Raw genomic sequence first — 23,695 nt, 5'->3', positions numbered from 1 at the left:
CCATCTGCCAATTGATTAGCTGTTTGCCTTGGGTCTTTGCACCACAGGAGACTTCAGAAATTGGTTTATACAAGGAACAATAATTTGGTTTTTTGAGGTGAGAAATAATACTCCCCCTTCAAATTGGCACAGCATAAGAAAATAAATAGCAGTAGGCTGCCATACGGCCCCTCGAACCTGCTCCGCCATTCAATAAGATCATGGCTGATCATCTACCGCAACTCCACTTTCCCGCCCGATCGCCATATCCCTTGATTCCCCTAGAGTCCAAAAATCTATCGACCTCAGCCTTGAATATAATCCACCACTCAGCATCCACAGCCCTCTGGGGTAGAGAATTCCAAAGATTCACAGCCCTCAGTGAAGAAATCTCTCCTCATCTCAGTCCTGAATGGCTCACCCCTTATCCTGAGACTATGCCCCCTAGTTCTAGACTCTCCAGCCAGGGGGAAACAGCCTCTCAGCATCTACCCTGTCAAACCCACTCAGAATCTTATATGTTTCAATGAGATCACCTCTCATTCTTCTAAACTTGAGAGTATAGGCCCATTCTACTCAATCTCTCCTCATAGGATAACCCTCTCATCCCAGGAATCAATCTAGTGAGCCATTGTTGCGCCACCTCTAAGGCAAGTACATCCTTCCTTAGGTAAGGAAACCAAAACTCTACACAGTACTCCAGGTGCGGTCTCACCAAAGCCTGCACATTTGCAGAAAGACTTCCTTACTCTTGTATCCCTCAACAATAAACAACGGGGCAATTTCTTGGCCCAAATTAAACAGGGCAGCAACTTTTGGTAGCAACACGAAACTAGCCCAAATGCTTGCTGAGGTAGAATACCAACGATACTACTAATCTACAGCTTGCAGTTCCCTAAATCTACTAGATTTAGATGAGGGGACCGAGTGTAATGTATCCAAGTTTGCTGACGATACAAAGCTAAGTGGGAAAGTAAGCTGTGAGAAGGATGCAAAAAGGCTGCAAAGGGATATAGACTGGGTAAGTGAGTGGGCGAGAAGGTGGCAGATGGAGAATAATGTGGGGAAATGTGAAATTATCCACTTTGGTAGGAAGAATAGAAAAGCAGAATATTTTTCAATATGAGACTAAGAAATGGTGGCAGTCAGAGGGATTTGGGTGCCCTTGTACATGAACCACAGAAAGTTAACATGCAGGTACAGCAAGCAATTAGGAAGGCAAATAGTATTTTAGCCTTAATTGCAAGTGGTTTGGAGTATAAGAGTACAGAGATCTTGCTGCAATTATATAGGGCTCTGGTGAGACCAAACCTGGAGTACTGTACGTTTTTGGCCTCCTTACCTAAGAAAGGATATACTTGCCTTAGAGGGGATGCAACAAAAGTTCACTAGATTGTTTCCTGGGATGAGAGTGTTATCCTATGAGGAGAGATTGAGCAGAATGGGCCTATATGCTCTGGAGTTTAGGCGAACGAGAGGTGATCTCATTGAAACGTATAAAATTCTTAGATGGCTTGACAGGGTAGTTGCTGAGACGCTGTTTCCCCTGGCTGGAGAGTCTAGTGCTAGGGGTCATAGTCTCAAGATATGGGGTCCGCCATTTAGGACCGAGATGAGGAAAAATTTCTTCACTCAGAGTTGTGAATCTTTGGAATTCCCAACCCCAGTGGGCTGTGGATACTCAGAGTATATTCAAAACTGAGATTGATAGATATTTGGACATTAAGGGAATCAAGGGATAGGGGGATAGGGTGGGAAAGTAGAGTTGAGGTAGATCAGCCATGATCTTATTGAATGGCAGAGCAGGTTCGAGGGGCCGTATGGCCTACTCCTGCTCCTATTTCTTATGTTCTTATGTACTAGCTGATTAAAATTTCTTGCATGGAAAACTACTTTGTAGTTAAACAGTCGCATTTATTATTTTGTAGTTCACATCTTGACAGGGATTTTGAGAGGTCCTACCCCGTTTGCTGATGCTGTGGTATTGTCCAGTTGTACACATTAATTTATCCTGGATTAAGATCTGGAAATGCTCCAGAGTCAACCTGATCATCCTCAGTTCCAAGTGGTTTCTGTTGTCCATCAGCTACAAGCCCAATTCTCCTATAATTGGGCAGCTCATCCAGACAGGGACACACCCATTATCAGAGGTTTCTATGCAGGATGAGTTAGATGGGCTGAATGTGTACATGTCTTTGTGACCATCAACTGTGGAGGAGGAGATCAGAGGGTTTTTCCCAGCAGGATATTACTCATGACCACCATGTGAGGTCAAGAGCAAAGGCTTGGTCAATCCTTACCTGTTGAGAAAGGGACGTTCACTGGTTGAGCAGTTTCAGTTGAAGGAAACTCAAACAAGTTTTGGACACAACAAAGATGGCTGCCAAATATCTGTAGGCAGCTTTTCATTGAAACCAGTTATCTCAAGAATAAGAAAAGTAAGTCCAAGTAGCATAAACCAGCCAGCTAGTTCAAAATAACGCTCTTAAGAACATTAATTGACTATGAACCCAACTCCTGGACTGTATTGATTACCTGCTGCATGGCCATGCCAGCGGGACTCCAAGGAGCTCTGATGAATCTGTCATCCAATGCAGATGAATGTGGGCATCCTTAGATGTGGTGTGACTACAGACAGGCACTTTGTAAAACCTTGGGTGCCAATGAGGCATCAAATGGCACGTCCTTATACTGACAGCTTTGTCTTTTGAAACAACCAGAAAAATCTCCAATGATATTCCTAAATAGCGATATAAAATTAGTCATCTTTCACATCCAAAGTCGCTAGCCAGGCTCCTACTGCCTGAATAATCTCAAGAAGTGTGACCTTCTTGAATTTTTCTCAGAGGAATTAGTTTAGAACCTAGAAGTCAAGTATTGGGTGCAGGTTACCATCCTCCCACGCTTTCTGGAAAGTACAAAATATCTGATGTAGAAGCTAGTTTTGTCCCTGCTTTCCTCTTCAAAGTCCTTGAACATGTTGTTGCTTCCCAAATCCGTGCCCTTCTTTTCTGCAACTCCATGTTTGAATCTCCCCAATCAGGTTTCCGTCCCTGCCAAAGCACTGAAATGGCCCTAATCAAAGTGGTGCATTTTTCCTCCCTGTCCTCTCTGCTGCCCTTAACACAGCTGATCACAACATAGTAAATGAATTTGGGAGCTGGAAACACACTCAAGGACTTTGGATTGGAAAGGGAGGTTGGAGATGGGGCAGTAGTTTGCAAGGACAAAGGAGTTAAAGATTTTTTTTTTAAAAGGGTGGCGTCGTTGGCGTTGACACCAGGTTTGAAATGAAGTGGACAGTAACCGAGGAAAGGGAACCATTTACAATGTCAGCTAGCACAGGGGTCAGCAAGGAAAGTTGGGTGGTCAGTAGTTTAGTGGGAATGGGGTCAAGGGAGCAGGATGTGGGTTTCAATGACAAGATGAGCTCAGAGAGGGCATGGGGGATGATGGGAGAGAAACTTTAGATGGGAGTTCAGAGCTCAAGCAGAGGGGAGCCTAGGGGAAGGTTCTGCTTGCTGGGCTTAGGGAATTGGGGTGGGGGGGGGGTGGACAGCAGCAGAGGCATCTAAACGACGGCCTCAATCTTAGTGACAAAGAAGTCCATGAGCTCCTCACACTTGTTAGAGATTAGGGTGGAGGGGCTGGGCAGATGGGGTTTACAGAGATAGCTGATAGTAGAGAAAAGAAGCTAGTGTTATATTTGCTCTCCAGGATTACCCTAGAGGAGTGGGTAGTTTTGACAGAGGAGAGTGAGAATTGATGGTGCTTGTGTGGCCCAGCTCGACTTGGTGATGGAAGGCTAAAACCTATAGAGTGTCAGATATGCTCGTCTGCACCCTCGGGGGCCTGGGAGCAGAAATGGGGGCCTCAGAAGGGGGAGCGACTGGGACAGCGAGTGTGCTTTGCTGGGGATAAGGGCATTAAAGGTGATGGTGAGGAAGTGGTTGAGCTCGATCGACAGTTGAAGAAGTGTTGTAGCAAATGGAAGCCCAAAGGCTTGGCAGTTTGAAAGTGACTTGGGGGGGGGGGGGGGGGAAAAGAGAGGAGGAGACGTAGTGTTTTTTCTAGGGGGTGAATACAGAAGCAGATGGGGTTGGAAGGAGATAGGGAGATGTGAGTGGTGAAGGTTACAAGGAAGAGTGGTCAGCGATGGCCTTGTCTGTTTATTTCAAAAATGCGCATTCAAATGAACATAGAGGGATTTCAGGTTACATATGCATAGCAGACATTCGGAGACATACTGGTAATAAACAGAGAACAGGAAGGAGACAATGAGAGAGAGTCTAAAGTTAAAATATGAGGTCCTGTGATGGGATAAAGTTGACTTGTAGACAGGGTGGAGTCAGCTTGGAGCATCCACGAACCAGTGTCCAGGTTTGGAGACTATTGTGGAATATAAGTGAATCCAGGAAAGTTTGAGGGGCAGAGTATCAGTGATCATGTTGCTGGAGGTTGTCCAGTGGAGTCAGAGGGATGAGGAGTGGCGAGTCGATGAGAAACCAACAGAAGTTGATCCAGGAGTCCATTGGAGGTGCGAAGTGGCCTCGGGTGTTAACAGAGCACAGCAGCAGATCCGATACATTAGCAGATGAGCGAGTAGCGGTGGGAGTGAAACCCAAGGACCAAGGGCAGTGAAGTCAAGGGAGCCAGAGGAGGGAGAAAGATAAATCCACGGGATCAGTGCAGACGAGGGAGCTGGTCCGAGGAACAGCTGTAGGGAGGTGAGGTACACACGAAATTGGGGGCAGCAGCAGGAGCTTGAGCAGCCAGTCCAGCGAAGGGCGACAGAGGAGCTCCGATAGATGTGTGGAGTCGGTGGTAACGGGAAGTAAGCGGATAGCAGCAATAGGGAATATCCTCCTATTAATTTACAGCAGGCGTGTTCAAGCTTTATGTATCTTTGTGGGCTGTTTAAGTGCATAATATTGGGAATATATCTCAAGCTGTGGATACTAACAGATCTTGGTGTTCTGATACAGGATTCATCCACCAATGAAGCAAGAGTGCCAAGAACAGTCCCTTCCAAGTCTCTCGACCTACAAAATTCAAAGAAATACAAGCACAAATAGAACTGAATTGCCTGGACTTTGAGGGCCAAATTATCAGGTCACACAAGCCACATATAACCCACTGTTTGTACATCCCAGATTTAGCAGTCTTAGTTGGAGCATCCCCCTCAAACCATTCCTGAGCATTTTGTTTGGACTCTCCAGGTGGGTGTGCACTAGGCGGTTTCTGGTACCGCTGAAGCCCGGTGACACGATTCTGGGTGTGATAAGAATCAGAGGGTAACTGCACTGCTAAATATAGCTTTGATACCTGTTGTTGATTGCTGCTGATGTGCCATCAGCACTGATAGATTGCTGCGGTAAAAGCTAGTGAATCTTCAATGTAGCTTGACTGGACTGGCAGGATACATTAAGACTGGTGACTCTCAACTAGGAATTGCCATCTTTCTTTGGGTATTTCCTCTGTCAATTTTGTGCTAAACAGCACTGGACATATGATGCAGTTGTTCATCATGGGTAGTTTGAGAACATGAGGCAAACAGCAATTTTATGTTTTAGTGATGAGCATTTTGTGCATCAATCATATGGATCACTGATTGTGTGTGAGCCAATGCATTCTGCACAGTATTTCGAGCCTCTGGCAGACATTAGTGTCAACAAACTGTTCAGCACCTAGTCCTTTTCGATACAGTGTCAGTCAGTGCCAGTATACATACAAATGACAACAGCCGAGCCCAACATTCTCTGTGCTAAAATTCCAATTTTGTGCCTCAGTTCCCTTGTTTGTTTCTTTTTTAAAAACTATTTGGCCATCTGGAGAATGTGACTGATTGATGGTTGCTGCCTTATGCCCTGAAAGAACACTGCTTGTAACTGGGTTTGTAAACAGGCTAACATTTTGAATTAGATTCTAATTCATTTTTGTTTTATTCATGTGTGCTCCAATAAGGACAGCATCAATTTGTTCTTGGGTTTCGCCAACTGATGCAGACAGCCAAATTCCTGGCAGAAATCCTGAAAGAGAAAACGTGAACTGGCTGGTTTTGGAAACCCAAAAACATTTCCAAGCTAAAATCGACAAGGATCATCTATGGAGAGACTGAAAGCTTTGTCCCACTTGAAAGATGCAACATAAGAGACAGACAACACAGCTACAGGACAAATAGGCTCAATGGCTTATGGTGGAACTTTATAAGATGCAGTGTCATGATTTTCATGCGTTGACTGAACACTAGGTTTCCCCACATCCAGTCTGGCCAGGCATTGATCCTTAGGAATGTGGAGGATGCTTAAATGAAGCATCTTATTCTGTGAGCACCAGTGTAAATGTGGATGGTCATTTCAAAATTCATAGATATGCCAAGGTTCTCATCACTATCCCTGCTGGAAACTGCACAAATGTGGACAGTGAGCAAGGGACAGGATCAGTCTCAGCTCTTATACCCTCCATGGACAAGTCTACTCAGAGGAAGAATGGCTACTAGTGTGAAGCACTGGAAGGCTGTCCTCAAAATGAATTAGCTATTTCAGAAGAGAAAAACTGTTAATGTTTACTGTCCAAATTGCACTTCAAAACAATGGAGTGAAGGGACTAAGAGAAAATTTTGGTTGGGCCCATCCAAGAAAGGAGAACCAGAGGACTACAGCGCAGCGCTGTAACATTGCTAATCAGGAAGCTTAAAAAATGTCACTAATTTATCATTCTATACCCTGATGCACATTTTTCGACCTCACGTGGCACAGGAAAGTGGAAAATTGACAAAGGGCTACAGCTTTTAATTTATATATAATTAAAAACTAATGACCTCATCTTCTGTATTTCACTGTTACACAAGTGGGACCTTCATTATTTAATTGCTCACCTCGGTTGTCCCCAGAACCTTCACTCCTCCGAGCATCAGGGTTGTTCTCAATGGCACCGTCCTTCACTTGCTGTAGACGCCTGATAAGTTCCTCTTCTGTAATTTCCCCTTCAAAAATACAATTGGAATAGATACCATGAACACGGCCATTAATTATAATAAATATTCTGGTGACCAGCTTATGAAACAGGAGTCACCATCACTGAGAAATAAGTGCCATTTTATATAGTATTTTGGTGAGATTTTGAACGTCAATTTTCTCTTCCTGAAGGTGTTGCCTCTTGCTAAGGTACAATTCCACAGGAACCAACAACCCCACCACCCCACCCCACCCAGCACTTCTACTAAACAACCATAGAAAACATACAGTACAGAAGGGGGCCATTTGGCACATTGTGTCCGCGCCAGCTCGAAGAACAACCAGGTGCCCATTCTAATCCCACCTTCCAGCACTCTGTCCGTAGCCCTGCAGCTTACAGCACTTTAGGTGCAGGTCCAGGTACTTTTTAAAAAGAATTGAGGGTCCTTGCCTCTACCACCAATTCGGGCAGCGAATTCCACATACCCACCAGCCTCTGGGTAAAAAAATTTTTCCTCACGTCCCCTCTAATCCTTCCGCCAATCAGCTTAAATCTATGTCCTCTAGTTCTTGAACTCTCCGCTAGGGGAAACAGGTACTTCCTCTTTACTCTATCTGGGCCCTTCATAATTTTGTACACCTCAATCAAGTCTCCCCTCAGCCTCCTCTGCTCCGAGGAAAACAACCCCAGCCTATCCAATCCCTCCTCGTAGCTGCAATTTTCATCCCTGGCAACATTCTTGTAAATCTTTTCTGCACTCTCTCCAGAGCAATTACAGCCCTCCTATAATCTGGTGACCAGAACTGCGCACAATATTCCAGCTGTGGCCTTACCAGAGTTTTATACAGTTCCATCATTACATCCCTGCTTTTGTATTCTATACCTCGGCTAATAACGGAGAGCATTCTGTATGTCTTCTCCACAACCGTATCTACCTGTACTGCCACCTTCAGGGACCTGTGCACATGCACTCCAAGGTCTCTCACTTCCTCTACCCCTCTCAATATATTCCCGTTTACTGCGTGTTCCCTCCCCAAGTGCATTTCCTCACACTTCACCGCGTTGAATTCCATTTGCCACTTCTCCGCCCACCCCACCAACCCATTGATATCTTCTTGGAGTCAACAGCTACCCTCTTCACTATCAACTACACGGCCAATTTTTGTGTCGTCTGCAAATTTGCAATTCATGCCCCCTACATTCAAGTCCAAATCATTAATATATACCACAAACAGAAAGGGACCCAACACTGAGCCCTGTGGCACACCACTGGAAACAGGGGCACTGAGGCCAATTGCAGCAAACCAACTATTTCCCTAGCTGAGATAAGCTAATTTGGCACAGTCTAGGAATCGAAACTGGTACCCTCAGACCGCTATCATTTTGTGCTACACCAGGCACTGCCTTTAGTCACAAGGCCTTTGTGACATATATAATTTTAAAACAATGATCAATTTTTTTTGGGGGTGGGGAAAGTTATTTCTACCATAACTTTGCAGTATCAATCTGCTGGAAAACATGTATTCATATACATCCTTGAAAAGTCCACCCATGATTCTGAATACGTTCTGAGATCACATCACAAGGTGCAAGATTGCCATATAGATCAACAAGATCCTAGCTTCGATCCTTAGTCTCAGCTAAGGTAGCAGTAGGATTACTACGGGATCTTATTTTAACAGGGTCACCACAAAGTATGGCCTGATGGGAAGCAAGGCTTTTCATAAACTCATTGTTGATGTTATTCATGGTTATAATTTGCCAGGTCAGCTTGCTTTGCCCCTTTTTAAATCTGAGTTTATATGCGTACGTTACCCACGATGATATTCTCCAAGCACACCAAATATCAGCCACAAAACCCAACTATGGGAATCCAATACACTTACTAATCAAGACACAACTAATGTTGTAAAGTAAAGCATAAAGTAAAATGTTAAGCATATACACTCCAGAATAACATTTCACATCACTGAAGTCTCCCCCATGCCCAGCTTTGAGCATATGAATCTCTCCAGTCTGATCAAGGATCACCTGTGGGTGGGTGATTTGCTCTAATCCCATCAAAGTCTCTCCGCAGGAACTCTCTGATTAACAGACTAAGGGTGGCTGAACAGCCTTCTCATTTCTACTTTCTTGCTCTTAAGAACAGGAAGTTGCAAAAACAAAATAAGTTTGTCCCGGGGACACAGTTTATTTTTTTTAATGCTTTGGAACCAGAGCATTCTCGGTGAAAAAAAAAGTTTCCCAACTTTAAAAATTCTCAAAAGAGTAGACTTCAGTAGCCACTGTATTCCTTATTGTAATATAGGAACAGGAGTCGGCCATTCAGACCTTTGAGCCTGTTCAGCCATTCAATGAGATCATGGCTGATCTGTATCCTCACTCCATCCACCTGCCATGGCTCCATATCCCCTAATACACTTGGCTAGCAAAAATCTATCACTCAGATTTTAAATTATTAATTGAGCTAGCATCTACTGTTTTTTGTGGAAGTGTGTTCCACACTTCTACCACCCTTTGAGTGAAGCGTTTCCTAACCTTTCTCCTGAATGGCCTGGCTCTGATTTTAAGGTTACGTCCCCTTGTCCTAGACGCCATCAGCGGAAATCCTAAAAACCTCAATCAAATCGCCCCTTCACCCTTTCTATTACAGGGAATAGAAGCCTACTTTATGTAATCTCTCCTCATAATCTAACCCTTGGAGCCCTGGTAACATTCTGGTGAATCTGCGCTGCACTCCTTCCAAGGCCAATATATCCTTTCTAAGGTGCGGTGCCCAGAACTGTACACAGTAACCAGGGCTTTGTAGAGCTGTAGCAAAACTTCCTCCCCCTTTTATATTCTAGCCCTCTAGTTATAAAGGCTAACATTCCATTAGCCTTTTTATTATTTTATGTACCTGACTACTACATTTTAGTTATCTGTATACACGGGCCCCTAAATTTTTTTGGACCTCCACTGTTCCTAGCTTTTCACCATTTAAAAAATATTCGGATCTATTCTTTTTTGGTCCAAAATGATTGACCTCATGCTTACCTGTGGTGAAATCCATCTGCCACATTTTTGTCCACTCACTTAATTTATCAATGTCTCTTTGTAATTTTATGCTCCCGTCTACACTACTTACTACGCCACCAATCTTTGTGTCACCGGCAAACTTGGATATATAGCTCTCTATTGTATTATCGAAGTCATTAATAAATATAGTGAATAGTTGAGGCCCCAGCACAGATCCCTGTGGGACACCATTAGTCACTTCTTTCCAATTCGAGTACATACCCATTATCCCTACTCTCTGTCTTCTACCACCTAACCATTCTCCTAACCAGGTCAATAATTTGTCTTCAATTCCATGAGCTTTAATTTTAGCTAACAGTCTCTTGTGGAACCTTATCGAATACCTTCTGGAAGTCCATATAAACTACATCCATAGACATTCCCCTGTCTACTACTTTAGTTACTCCTTAAAATAACCCTTGTGGGAATGTACTTCTAACTATTAATTCTCGTAATAATTCTTACCTTATGTACCCTTGTTACTGATTCACTGACCAATTAATATAATTCTTCAATACTTACCCTCTTTAAACTCTTTCAAAATTGTGAACAATTCTTTAAGATACCCCCTTAAACCTTTCTGCTCCACTGAATAGTTTTCCCAAGTCTCTCATCATAACTATGTAAGCTGTACACTCTAGAAAATGGACTTCCACTGTTAAAACAAGAATTATTTCTACAGCGAATGCTGTTGGACAGCTAACATGTAGACATAACCCATACAGTATCTCTACACTGGATTTTATTTTCAAACAGAATGGTTGGACACCTTTAACTAAGAATAACCTAATCTGTATAAAAAGCAGAAATTACAGAAATTGCAATAGCTTTAAGTGTTAGAACAACATTATGCGCTGTCACACAGAGCTATGGGACACTAGCTCACATTGTCTTGATTGCAAGTAACTAGTACCAGTTGTGCCATCAGAAGAGGGCACAGAATGGAGATAATTCAACACTTTCCAACAGGTCTGGCTTGAGTGACAGACATAGACCTGGAAACAGCAGCTAACTGCTCCACTCAAACCCCCCCCACAATATAGAAAGTCTGCATGCAAACACTGGAGGCAGATCATGAGTCAAAAAAATATAATGGATAATAAATTTATCCATAAAATGGTGATTTAAAAAGTTTTACATCAGCAAGTTTGCAATAAAGCTTTGAAATGGTACCTTGTCAGGCATCCTAACTATACTCCAGATAATCAACACACTGCCTCTTCAAATTTAAAAATGAACTGAGCTTGACAATGTGACTATAGATTTTGCAACTGTAGTGTCCCCCCTCACATGAACATCAATTTCACTTTACGACAACAAGCCATAAATACGAGGAAAATACAAGAACATTTCAAACAATACTAGAAACTTTCGTAAGGATTGCTGTCTCCCGAATGTTATAAATTGGATAGCCGGGTGATGAAGGATCTAAGCTAGGACTGGAGTCTAGTCTTCAGCTGCTTCCAAGCCTTTATTCACAGACATTACACCCACACCACGTCCTCGATCAGCTCTCTCATAAATAGATATAAAAGAGCGTTCCCAATTGATACGCATCAACTGAATACAATTAATCTAATTGATATAAATCACGTGGATACAATTAACACCAAAGAACTGAGTGAGTTTTGATCTTCTCTAAAGATGTAGGAGTGAAAATTATTTTTTCACCCACTGTCAGCACCAAGCACATCAGAGTCACATACACATGGCACAGAAGAGAATGTGTGATAGAGAGCAATAAAGAAAGTTTTGCATAATATGGTGCTTCCTGTACTTTCAGGAAATGCTACTTCAACCTAGTTATCACACCTGGCTGTCATATTAAAATAACAGCTTACATGCATACTTACCATACATATTTACCTGTCAATCCCCACACTCCTGATTTGCATCTCCAAGGTAGTTGTACTATGCTGCCCACCTGACCTTAGTTTTTTTGGCCTTATCCTGATCACCTCCTGCTCCCCAATGCTGGCATGAGGGATCTGGCCAGATCACTCATTTCGACCTAAAAGCTGAACTGTGCCCTGGTCAGATCACTCTTTTGACTTGTGACCCAAAAGCTACCCTGTGGGGGAAAGCAGAAAAGGACAGAGACAGAGGGAAGCAAAAGAGACAAAAACATAAAAACAGAGATAGTGAAGCAGAACGGCACATGCATAGAAAAGCAAAAAGGGGGAAAAAGCATGAGAAGAAACACACGCAATAGACAGGTAAAAGAAACAGTGTATCCTCAAACTCATGGAGCACCACAGGAGATCATAGCGAGAAAGAAAATATCTAATATTAAAAAGTCTAGCATACTTTTATTTGTCACACTTGCTTCATGTCACAATGCATCTCTTCAACCTCAACAGTATCTGGTTCTTTTTCAAAATCATTTGAAGAAAAGGTAGAGACCAAATTTTAAAAGCTTTACTCAGAAGGACTTTATAATGAGTTTTTAATTTTAAAAAATTGTACAGATTACACACTGTCAGTTTTGTGTTTGAATTATAAGCATTCTATTAATTTCAGAATGTATACCAAGTTTACAGAGAGCATGAGAGTGAGCATGTGCACAAGTTTGTCAGCCTTTCCTTATCCTATTGTAGTACTTTATTTCAAAATAGTTAAGTTGAACTTTGAAAGCTTTCCAGGCAAATAGAAAGGCTGGTTATCCTTAACTGTGTTTTGGTGATAGCTAGAAACATTTTAATGTGTGCCAGCTGCAAGATATAGAAAGATATGTAAAACAGTAATTTCAATATTTCAAAGATCACTTGGAAACATACAAACAAACCAGCGTTGCCAGACCTAGAAGCAACCTCCCCCATCACTTGATAAGACACCGGGAGTCTAACACTGTGCCAAACCCCAATTCCAGCCACTGGTTCTGCCAAAATTCAGATAGATCAAAAATACTTTCTTGATCCCGCCAGACCCACTGTAGTGCTGCCAAACTTCAGGACCGATACTCTAATTCGGTTTGATCCCAGTAAGAAAAAGAACTTGCATTTATATAGCGCCTTTCACGACCTCAGGATATCCCAAAGCGCTTTACAACCAATGAAGTACTTTTGAAGTGTGGTTGCTATTGTAATATAGGAAATGAGGCAGCCAATTTTTCACACAGCGAGGTCCCACAAACAGCAATGTGATAATGACCAGATAATCTATTTTTTTTAAACTAATGTTGGTTGAGGGACAAATATTGGCCAGGACATTGGGGAGAAATCCCCTGCTTTTCTTCAAAATAGTGCCATGGGATCTTTTACGTCCACCTGAGAGGGCAGATAGGGCCTCGGTTTAATGTCTCATCCGAAAGACGGCACCTCCGACAGTGCAGCACTCCCTCAGTACTGCACAGGAGTGTCAGCCTAGATAATGTGTTCAAATCTCTGGAGTGGGACTTGAACCCACAACCTTCTGACTCAGAAGCGAGAATACTACCAAATTGAGCACAGGCTGACACAGAACCATTCCCCAACGCTGTCAAAACTTAGGACTGCCCCCCAGTGCAGATAAACCCCCATACATTCCCAGGACTGTTATATACAAGACATCTACATCCAGCTGGTAGACCTTGCTGGGTATCCTCAGCTTTAAAAGTAGCATGGGATAAGAAGTAAATAAATACACTAAATACTACGTATTGAAAATTAAATGTGAGTTTAAGGGTATATATAATGCACACACAATTGCACATCACACAGCTATATGCAAATCTGTCATACTTACACCCGATTGGCTCAAAAACAGCAACTAATCACAATTGAACACATCAAAAATGGGAAACAAAAGTTCCAATGAAAAATTAAGGACTGATGAAAAACAAATAATCAGTCAGCAACCAATTGAAGAAATGAGAAAGGAACAAATAATCAATCCAAATACATTTTGCAAACGATTTTGACAACCATTTCACTTTCTGGCAAGTAGAATATTTTGGGAATAGAAATATGGTTTGCAACACAAGACATAAAAAATTCAAAATTCACTAACTATGAAGCTATGTGCGTTTGAAACGTCAGTGTTTGTCAGACTTCTGTGGCCCCCTGGAAATCCTAGGACTCCCGTTTATGGGGATTTTCACAGCCATTGTCAGTTGAATAAAGGCGCTTAACTGTGACAAATTAAAGTACTAGAATTCATCAGTATGAATTTGTGTAAGCACTCTGCCTACAACTCCCAGAATTTGTGTTTAATCACTGATAGCAAGATTGGCCATTTACAAAGGTCGTCAAGACTTGCTGTTTATAAGCATCACTCCTGCCCCATCCGGCAACGGGAAGGTACTGAACACAGCCCAGAAATTCCCACGGAAGCCATCCAAGTAACTGGAATTTGTTTGTTTTCATGTAAAAACACAATGGTCTGGAATTTGCTCTTAAAATAACGGCAAGGCTAACCTCGCTCACCGTTATTTCAAGGCAAATGGAAGAGCAACATCCAGCAACCGCACATGTGCAGTCAAACCCGGAAATCCAGAAGTTGCTCGACCAGGTGCCCTGCTCCTCCAAAAGCAGTGTGGGATGGACAGCTCGCTGGCTGGATCCCCGTTGGAATGGATTAGCGCGAAGTTGCTCTCCTGCCCAGCTGAAAATGAACTAATCTACACAGAAAAAGGTCTAAGTTAACTTTTAATGGCGCATTAAGTCTTAATGACTGCCAAACAACCCCTCTCGCGCAAAGTTAACTTTTAAAAATGTGGAGTCTCATTCAGTCGGATTTTAAATGTTGGACTAAAATTTTTAGTTTTTTTTACTTTTTCTTTGACTCTTATCGGTCTTTTAATTCAATATTTCTTACTCTCTCTCAATTTCACTTTCTATAACTGATTTTACATTGACTTTACTGGTCCTCATTATAAAAACCTGTATTTTAAACAGATAGTAAAGGCTTGCATATTTGGAAGTCTAGGTAAGGAGCTATACAACTTATGTTTGCTCATTTGATATTTTAGCTGGCAATGATGGCCTACCCTACACCAAACCATCTTTGTGGTTGAATTAAATTTTAACTACATCCGGCTAACTCGCTAAGCCGAATTCTGTGAGTGTGAGTGATGAGCCTGTGTACTAAACAAAATTTAAAATATAGAAACACAAACCAGCTTGGTTTAGGCGGGCAAATGTCCAGTTTTGTAGTGAAAATGTGGAGTGCCCTTTCCCCTCCCCTGCTGACACCTGCAGATTTGTTTGTATAACCATGATATGTGCCGCGAACAAAATGATTTCTTTATAAGCTACCTATCTGCAGCGTATAAGAAAAACACTATCTTCCAGAACCAATAAAAACCTCTCCAGCAGTCATAAACACCCTTTCTCCATCTAGAACTGTCCTCCTTGCAATCGCTGACTCACCATGAGAAATGCCAAGGGAGATCTGCTGGTTTACACTTAAAAATGGCAGTATCACATGTTCGCAAACAATACTTGGGTGGTGGGGGAAGACAAAGAATCACAGGTTTCCTCCAAAATTTTCAAAAAATTAAACATGCTACAGTTGTAATACTTCCAATAAATCTAGTTAAAGGGAGGAATCACCCCACCCTGCTCAGCCACACAGTTATACAATCTCCATTTCATTGAATTCTGATAACCTGGTTCAGAGTCTCTGACAACTCATACAGTACCCAAGATTGGAATATGTTCTAGAAAACACACCTACAATTGCACCAAGGAACATATACAAACATAAAATCTAAGCTTGCTGTTCTCAATACCTGTTAACTCTAAGTAAAGCACTGGACAAAGAAGACTAGAGTGACACATTACGTGAAACACCTGCCTGCACTTGGCCACTCCTTAATGTAAGACAACATCCACTAATTGGGGAAAATCAAACTCCATTGTGTGCTCCTAGAAAAACTAATTTAGCCTATCCTCCTACCTGGGCTCCACTGTAATGCATAAAATCCACAGAGACGGTGACATGGTGTTTTCATATCTGCATATTTTCTCTCTCAGAAAACAAGCAAGGATATTCATTTCATTAGGTTACCCACCTGGTGTACCAAACAGGTTATTATCCCTCATCAGCCTATATTCCTCTTCACTCAGATTATTGACAAAACGATAGAAGGCTTCCTCCCGGTCTAGGCGGTCCGACTGACGCCTGCGCTGATCTTCATTAGAAGACTGAGTGTCAGCCTGCTCATTTCCTCCATCTTCATTAGCAGCATTTTCCATAATGAAATAAAATAGATTTTACCTAGAGAAAATAGTGTGAAAACAGGGTTGTAACAAATATATTTTAATTTTATACAATGTGAGCCCAGTGCTATCAATTTCACATTTTCCTTTGAGTACTCCACTTCCAAAGTAACTTTCAAAATATGAAGCTGTTAATCTCTATCAAGAATTGACAATGCAGTTATTACTCCAGCCTTGGCTTAGTGGCAGCACTCTCATCTCGAGTCAGAGTCCTACTCCGGAGACTTGAGCATGCAATCTAGGATGGGGTTGGAGTTACCCTCTTTCGGATGAGACGTTCAACTGAGGCCCTCTGCCCTCTTAGGTGGATGAAATAGATCCCACAGCACTATTTGAAGAGCTAGGGAGTTCTCCCTGGGGTGACCTAGTTAATATTTAACTCTCAACCAACATATCTGATCTTATATCTCATTGCTGATTGTGGGACTATCCTGCCCAAACTGGCTGCATTTCCCTACAATACAACAGCGACTACACTTCAAAATTATTTAATTGGCAATGAAGCACTTTGGGGCGCAAAAGGCGCTTTAAAATGCAAGTTCTTTCTTTATTCTCTGAAATTTGGATACTGTAAGTAAAGAGCAGATTTTGATTTTATGCACAAATATTGAAGTCTATTTGAAATTGAAATTACAAGACAATTACTTCCATTTTAAACACAATAACCAGCTTAGTACGCAGAGTATAAAATCTTGTTCTATGAAGCAAAATGGCATATGCCTAGTACATGTTGGAAATGGACAGTACCTGAACTGACTCTGAAGCAAAGCAGAGACTTCTTCCACCAGGGAGTCTCAGTCCCCTTCATTTGGAGGTCAGACTGGGCCCTGCCACTGGATTCAGGCTGTCTTTACATTACAACTGTTGATATGCAAAAGCACTTCACACCAACATTACAGTTGCTGCGTGAATAAACCCAAGAAGTCACACCTTGCCAATCCAATTCCCTCTACTGTGGGCATCCCATACTACTACTACCTGGCTTCATCTAACGCCTTTAACGTAGAAAAATGGCCTGAGTTGCTTCACAGAGGCATACGGCAAAAATTGGACACCAAACCAAAGAAGGAGCTATTAGAAAGGGGAGAAAAAAGCTCAAACAGGTGAATTTTAAGGAGGGTCTTAAAAGGATGAGAGGGAGATGGAGAGGTATAGGGAGGGAAATCCAAAGAGTGGGGTCTAGACAGCTGAAGCATGGTGTGCTGAAGGTAGGGAAGGAGGCACAAGAGGCTAGAGTTACAGATACAGAGTGTTTGCAGGGAGGAGAGGGGAGGAGTGTTGGTAGCACTGGATAAGGTACAGACACAGGCGACACCATGGATGCATTAAATACAAGGATGAGAATCTTAAATCTGAGGGGAAACTATGTGGCTAGCAAGGTCAGTGTCAAAGTGGCTAGATTATGGAGGCTTAACCAATCTATTACTTATTCATAATATTTCTTGCAACTCAGGTGAAGTGGGTATGTTTCTGCATAATCTACTTTTCAATTATGCAGAATCTAGAGAGAATTAGATTAATATAAATCTGTGCAATTGCTAGTAAAGGATCAGAATTCAAGATATGTCATTATACTACACCCCTTCTCCCCACCCCCACCTCAAAAAAGGTATCGTTCCAACATTCAATAAATTTATATTGGACATTTGCATGTTTTTTTTTTAAAAAGGCTAATATCTAGCATACATCCACAGTGCCCCACCTTTCAAAGACATCACACCTCATCTGTAAAGCAAAAAAAATGGCACAAGTAATCACTTATCTGCCACCAAATATCCAATGGATTAAATGTGGATCAGATTCCAGGCTTCTTTGATAAATTTATTCTGCAATTATCATTTGGGTATTTCAAAAGAAACATTTGATTGTACACTAATTTCTTTTGAATCTACATCGTGAGCCATCTAAATGGAGATGGGAAATGATTTTTAATAATTTCACAATTAATAATAGAATACAATTTATTCCAGAAGAAGCAACAGCCAGTTCGTCCCTTTAAAACTGCATCTCAGTGACATTTTCATCACTATCATGTCATGAAAGTTCCAACCAGCACTAATTTCAAATAAGGGATATATTTCTGACTTGTAGGTATGGAATGGTACTGGACCAGCAACCCAGAGGTTGAGAGTTCAAATCCCACCATAGAATATTGTGAAATTGCTGGAGTCTATACATGGCCTGGCTAACAGCCTTATACTAGAAAAAAATGACCATGAAAAGCTGCCAAATTGTCATAAAGACCTAATCAGTTCATTAATGCCCTTTAAGGAAGAGAAACTGCTGCCTCTACCCAGTCTGGCCTACACATAACTCTAGTTAGCCACTCAGTTGTACAAACTAGATAGGCAGTAAGTGCGGGCTTGTCAGTCACAAGTAAAGGGAGGGAACTGCCTCCTTTCAAAGTATAGGAAATTATCTGGAAAATGTTTTCTCAAAAACCTCTCATAGCAGGTGCTTGCAATTTAATTCATCCTTCGCCATGGAGACCTGCTATTTCAAACTCATCCTCTCCACAGGGACATATTCAGCTTACACCAACATCAACAAGCACCTCTGCAGAGAATTCCACAGCTTGGATTCCTTTCTGGCTCTGTTTGCCAATCAGGAGACATCGGAGTCAAGAAAAATGAGTGCACAGCTAGCAAGAAAATATTCCACATACCCTTTCCTTTAAGATTTTGGAAAGTATTAAATTCAGGCTACTTTGCAGGCCAACAGTGTTGGGGAATTAGTGAATAGTTGCACAAATTTTAATGCCCAACATCTGCGACATCAACGTTAACAATGGAACAGTTAACAGGACCACTTTTATTGCATCCAGTATTGAGTACTTCCATTTCAGAGGCAGAGTAAAAGATTTACTATTTTGTCCTTACAAAAAGTCTCAGCAGCCTCAGAAGAGAATGTCCCAATGAAGTGCGAAATTCCCATTTCCCCTCCAGTTATCTGTGTGATACCCTAAAACTGTCAATTGGTGCCCATTTAAAGGCAGTTTTGTGTTGTGAACTCATGGTTGAGATTTCCCAAACAAATTTCACAATGTCTTACAGCCGATAGAAAGAATGGACTTGCATTCAAATGGTACGGCCTAGAATCACATCTAGATCCTAAAGTTGCTATATTCAGATAGAATTTATACAGAAAATTCCTTCGCTGTTTTAATAAAATTGCTGTACATCTTGACCATTGGAGCATTTCAGTACCTAATAACGTCCATGGTGCATCATAGCATCTAACTGCCTCTTGAACAATTCTGGAGTTTTTCCTCTACTACTCTACGCAGACGACCGTTCCAGGCATTAACTATTGACACCAGTCCTGAAAATTGAAGGCAGCAAGTAACAACACTGGAGTCACGACATGGGCTAATTTACAACCTTCTCTACTCAGTCTTGTTATACCAGGTAGTGCCACCTATACTGTCTGCCTAGATCTAAATTCTCTGGAAAGTAGGAAGCAGAAAATAAGGTACGATCTTCAGTTAAATCAGACCAGTTTTTCAAATATCCTTTCTTGGAATAATTGTGTCCAATGAAAAACAGAACAGCACACTCTGTAGATCCCATAATTCTAGAATCTTGGGAGAAGGAGATTTTAAAAATATAGACCCCCCATGTGAACAACTTGCATTATTTTAAATATGCATGGGTCGGGTTGACTCAGTCTCAGATATTCCCCTCTCCTTACTAGGGGCAAGGGGGAAGAAAAGGGAGATGGTAGAAAGGGAAGCAGCACCTCAATCCACAGTCTTCTGCTGACAGCTGTGCAAAGCACATAAACTAAGGTAGGGAATCGTGGCTTTGAATACTGTACAAATTATAAGTTAGGTTTCCTATAATCTACCTTGATTTAGGCTATCCATTTTTAAGCACTCTTATACCAATGCATAGTGCAACTGGACAAACTTAATTACTGCAAGATATAATGCATGATAACTTTGTACTGGTTTTCATGGCCTGTAAATCTGGGGTTGACTTCTGAAATTGTGGGAGCAATATTTGCTGTTAGCCATTCAGCGTAAAAGGCCGCAACACACACATCCAGATCTGAGCTTCTCTGTGGTTGTTTATTAGGTGTGTATCACCATGTTCAGCGATACATTGAAGTTACAACACGGAAACTGGTCATTCAACCCAACCAGTCCGTAAGCAAATCGTTCTAATCATATTTACCTACTCTCTTCCCATATCTCTTCAACCCCTTTGCCTTCATCCACCTATCCAATAGAATCTTGAATGTTGACAGTTTCTGCCTCAACTACTAGCCCCAAGTGAATTCCGCAACCTCAACTCTGAAGAGGTTTTCAGATCCTCTGTTCTAAATTTCTTACATTTAATCATGTATCCATAACCCCTCCGTCTTGACAACTGAACTACTGGAAAGTCTGCTTCTATATACCCTGTCTCACCCTTTCATAGTTTTAAAAACTTTTATCACATCACCCTATAATCTGCAATGTTCTAATGAAAAAAGATCAAACTTTTCAAGTCGTCTTATTTTTATTTCCTCAGACCAGACAGCAGTTTAGTGCATTTGCATTATATCCTCTCTAAATATCTTTCCTATAGCGTGGATCCCAATTTTTTTTATTTGTTCACGGGATGTGGGCGTCGCTGGCAAGGCTAGCGTTTATTGCCCATCCCTAATTGCCCTTGAGAAGGTGGTGGTGAGCAGCCTTCTTGAACCGCTGCAGTCTGTGTGGTGAAGGTTCTCCCACAGTGCTGTTAGGTAGGGAGTTCCAGGATTTTGACCCAGCGACGACGAAGGAACGGCGATATATTTCCAGGTCGGGAAGGTGGGGAACGCGCAGGTGGTATTGTTCCCATGTGCCTGCTGCCCTTGTCCTTCTAGGTGGTACAAGTTACAGGCTTGGGAAGTGCTGTCAAAGAAGCCTTGGCGAGTTCCTGCAGTGCATCCTGTAGATGGTACACACTGCAGTCATGGTGCGCTGGTGGCGAAGGGAGTGAATGGTACCCCATCCACTCCACCCTAAACAATCAAGAGGGCTGGTTTTGTCCTGGATGGTGTCGAGCTTCTTGAGTGTTGTTGGAGCTGCACTCATCCAGGCAAGTGGAGAGTACTCCATCACACTCCTGACTTGTGCCTTGTCGATGGTAGAAAGGCTTTGGGGAGTCAGGAGGTGAGTCACTCGCCACAGAATACCCAGCCTCTGACCTGCTCTTGTAGCCACAGTATTTATGTGGCTGGACCAGTTAGGTTTCTGGTCACTGGTGACCCCCAGGATGTGGGGGATTCGGCAATGGTAATGCTATTGAATGTCAAGGGGAGGTGGTTAGACTCTCTCTCATTGGAGATAGTCATTTACTGGCACTTGTCTGGCGCAAATGTTACTTGCCACTCATCAGCCCAAGCCTGGATGTTGTCCAGGTCATGCTGCACGGACTGCCTCATTATCTGAGGTGTGCAATATCCAATATTGCACACTGTATTCTAACAGGGGTCTCGTGGCTTTATATAGGATCATTATCTCTTGGCTTTTATATCCTGAACCTCTTATTTTATACAGAAACACCACTAGTTCAAAAATTCCCATGTATTCTTTCCATTTGGTTTACTATCTTTTATACCTCTATCCAAAAGATCCCCCCCTCAAGACACTTTGTTTCAAGCCTGAAAACCCCACATTCCTACATACATTTCTCATAATTCAGGCCATTGCACTTGAGATCATGCTTGTGGCTCTTTTCTGCACTGCCTCTGGCACTTGAATGTTAGTTTTGGTTACTGAAACACAAGGCTGTCAATGCAAATTCTGCGTAAGTATGCGATGTACTCTACTGACATTTTAAGTTAGACAAGGTCTTAACCTGCGTTAGCTGGCCACATTAAAATCACATTCATATCCAACAGATTATCACGTAAAATGATGTCCATGTCATTCTGCTGTAGGTGAAGCTGCGACACTAATATTGGTAAGTGTTCAACAAAGCCACTTTGCATTACTTTAATTAGTGCAGTTATGTGAACGGACATGTGGAAATAATTTCTCTGCTGACACGGACAACTCAGATGTGTACCTCAAACAAGTAGTTTGCTCACTGATAACTTGAGCATTGCTAGCCGCAAACAAGTGTTTAAATTGCCTCGCTCTGCTGTGCAAGGGGAAGCCTGCTGTAAAAGGCCTAATTATGCTTATTAGCAATTAGACTTGCTGTACTGACTGCTAATGTGCTTTGTGTCTCGAAACAAAACTGCTCTTGTTCTACCAAAAGAAAGTCATTGGTGAAACCTATGCTTCATTTTAATTAAAAAGAGTGATACTCCATTGCAGCATTACTCACGCAGGAAATACAACATGCCATAAATAATGAAAGTTTAAATTACACCTCTTTTCCTTTCCGCAAGTTCGATGGTTATTCAACTCCCTGGAGAGGATTAACTTGGGGGAAGAGTCCACGACAGTGTAAACTGCACCATAGTTTACTGGAAGGGACATTTTCACATTCCATACATTTAATATGAATTAAATGTATCTTTAGCAACCACAGCAATGTAGATGACCGTAATCAATTAAGATGTCACTACACTGTGACCTATTATACACAAATTTTATACCTTGCATGAAATAGTCAAAACACACTAGAACTCACTGCATATTGTATATAACCAGATGAAGAGAATGAGAACAGACCATCAGGCCCAACGAGCTCGGCCCATCTAAACAACGGTGCAACCATGTACACTACAGACCCACCTCCTCACCAAGCAATCCTCGGGAAAGGTAGAAAAACCTGCAGCCAATTCAGGAAAAACTGAGCAATTTCTCTCAGACTCCCCAAGGAAATCAAGCAAGATCACAGTGCCCTAAATGTACCCAGCAAGCATACATCACAGCACTACATTCAATTCATTCTGATCAGTCAGCTGGAGAAATAACACAAGGCCTAGATGTGTATCCTTCAAGAGTCAGCATGGCTAAGTTTGCAGTACACTCATCTGAGTCAAAAGGTTGTGAGCAAGTAATCTAGTGTGACAGTCTAGTATAGTATAGAAGAAATGCTGCATTGGCAGAGCCCAGCACGTGTGTGCAAAAGACAAGGCTGAAGCGTTTGCAACCATCTTCAGCCAGAAGTGGCCTCTTCTCGAGATTCCCGCCATCACAGAAACCAGTCTTCAGCCAATTCGATTCATTCCATGTGATGTCGAGAAACGGCTCAGTGCACTGGATACAGCAAAGGCTATGGGCCCCGACAATATCCCGGCTGTAGTGCTGAAGACTTGTGCTCCAGAACTAGCCATGCCTCTAGCCAAGCTGTTCCAGTACAGCTGCAACACTAGCATCTACCCGACAAAGTGGAAAATTGCCCAGGTATGTCATGTCCACAAAAAGGACAAATCCAATCCGGACGGTTACCGCCCCATCAGTCTACTCTCAAAGTGATGGAAGGTGTCGTCGACAGTGCTATCAAGCGGCACTCACTCACCAATAACCTGCTCACTGATACTCAGTTTGGAGTCCGCCAGGACCACTCGGCTCC

The 23,695-nt window shown here is 42.2% G+C and overlaps 1 protein-coding gene across 2 annotated transcripts in view; it reads right to left on the bottom strand.

Moving 5' to 3' along the window:
- Positions 1–23,695, bottom strand: part of rlim (ring finger protein, LIM domain interacting) — a 41,640-nt gene that overhangs the window by 4,642 nt on the left and 13,303 nt on the right. For both annotated transcript variants that reach the window (XM_067997190.1, XM_067997189.1), the window contains 2 exons: positions 15,986–16,191; positions 6,857–6,964 (listed from right to left, as the gene is read on the bottom strand). In XM_067997190.1, coding sequence (XP_067853291.1) covers positions 6,857–6,964; positions 15,986–16,169 — 292 coding nt within the window. In that variant the 5' untranslated portion in view covers positions 16,170–16,191. The remainder of the gene's footprint in view (positions 1–6,856; positions 6,965–15,985; positions 16,192–23,695) is intronic.

This window comes from Heptranchias perlo, chromosome 15, assembly GCF_035084215.1.
Source record: "Heptranchias perlo isolate sHepPer1 chromosome 15, sHepPer1.hap1, whole genome shotgun sequence".
NCBI lineage: Eukaryota > Metazoa > Chordata > Chondrichthyes > Hexanchiformes > Hexanchidae > Heptranchias > Heptranchias perlo.
The sequence above is the reverse complement of the archived record's forward strand: the minus strand, read 5'-3'. Positions and strand labels throughout refer to the sequence as shown.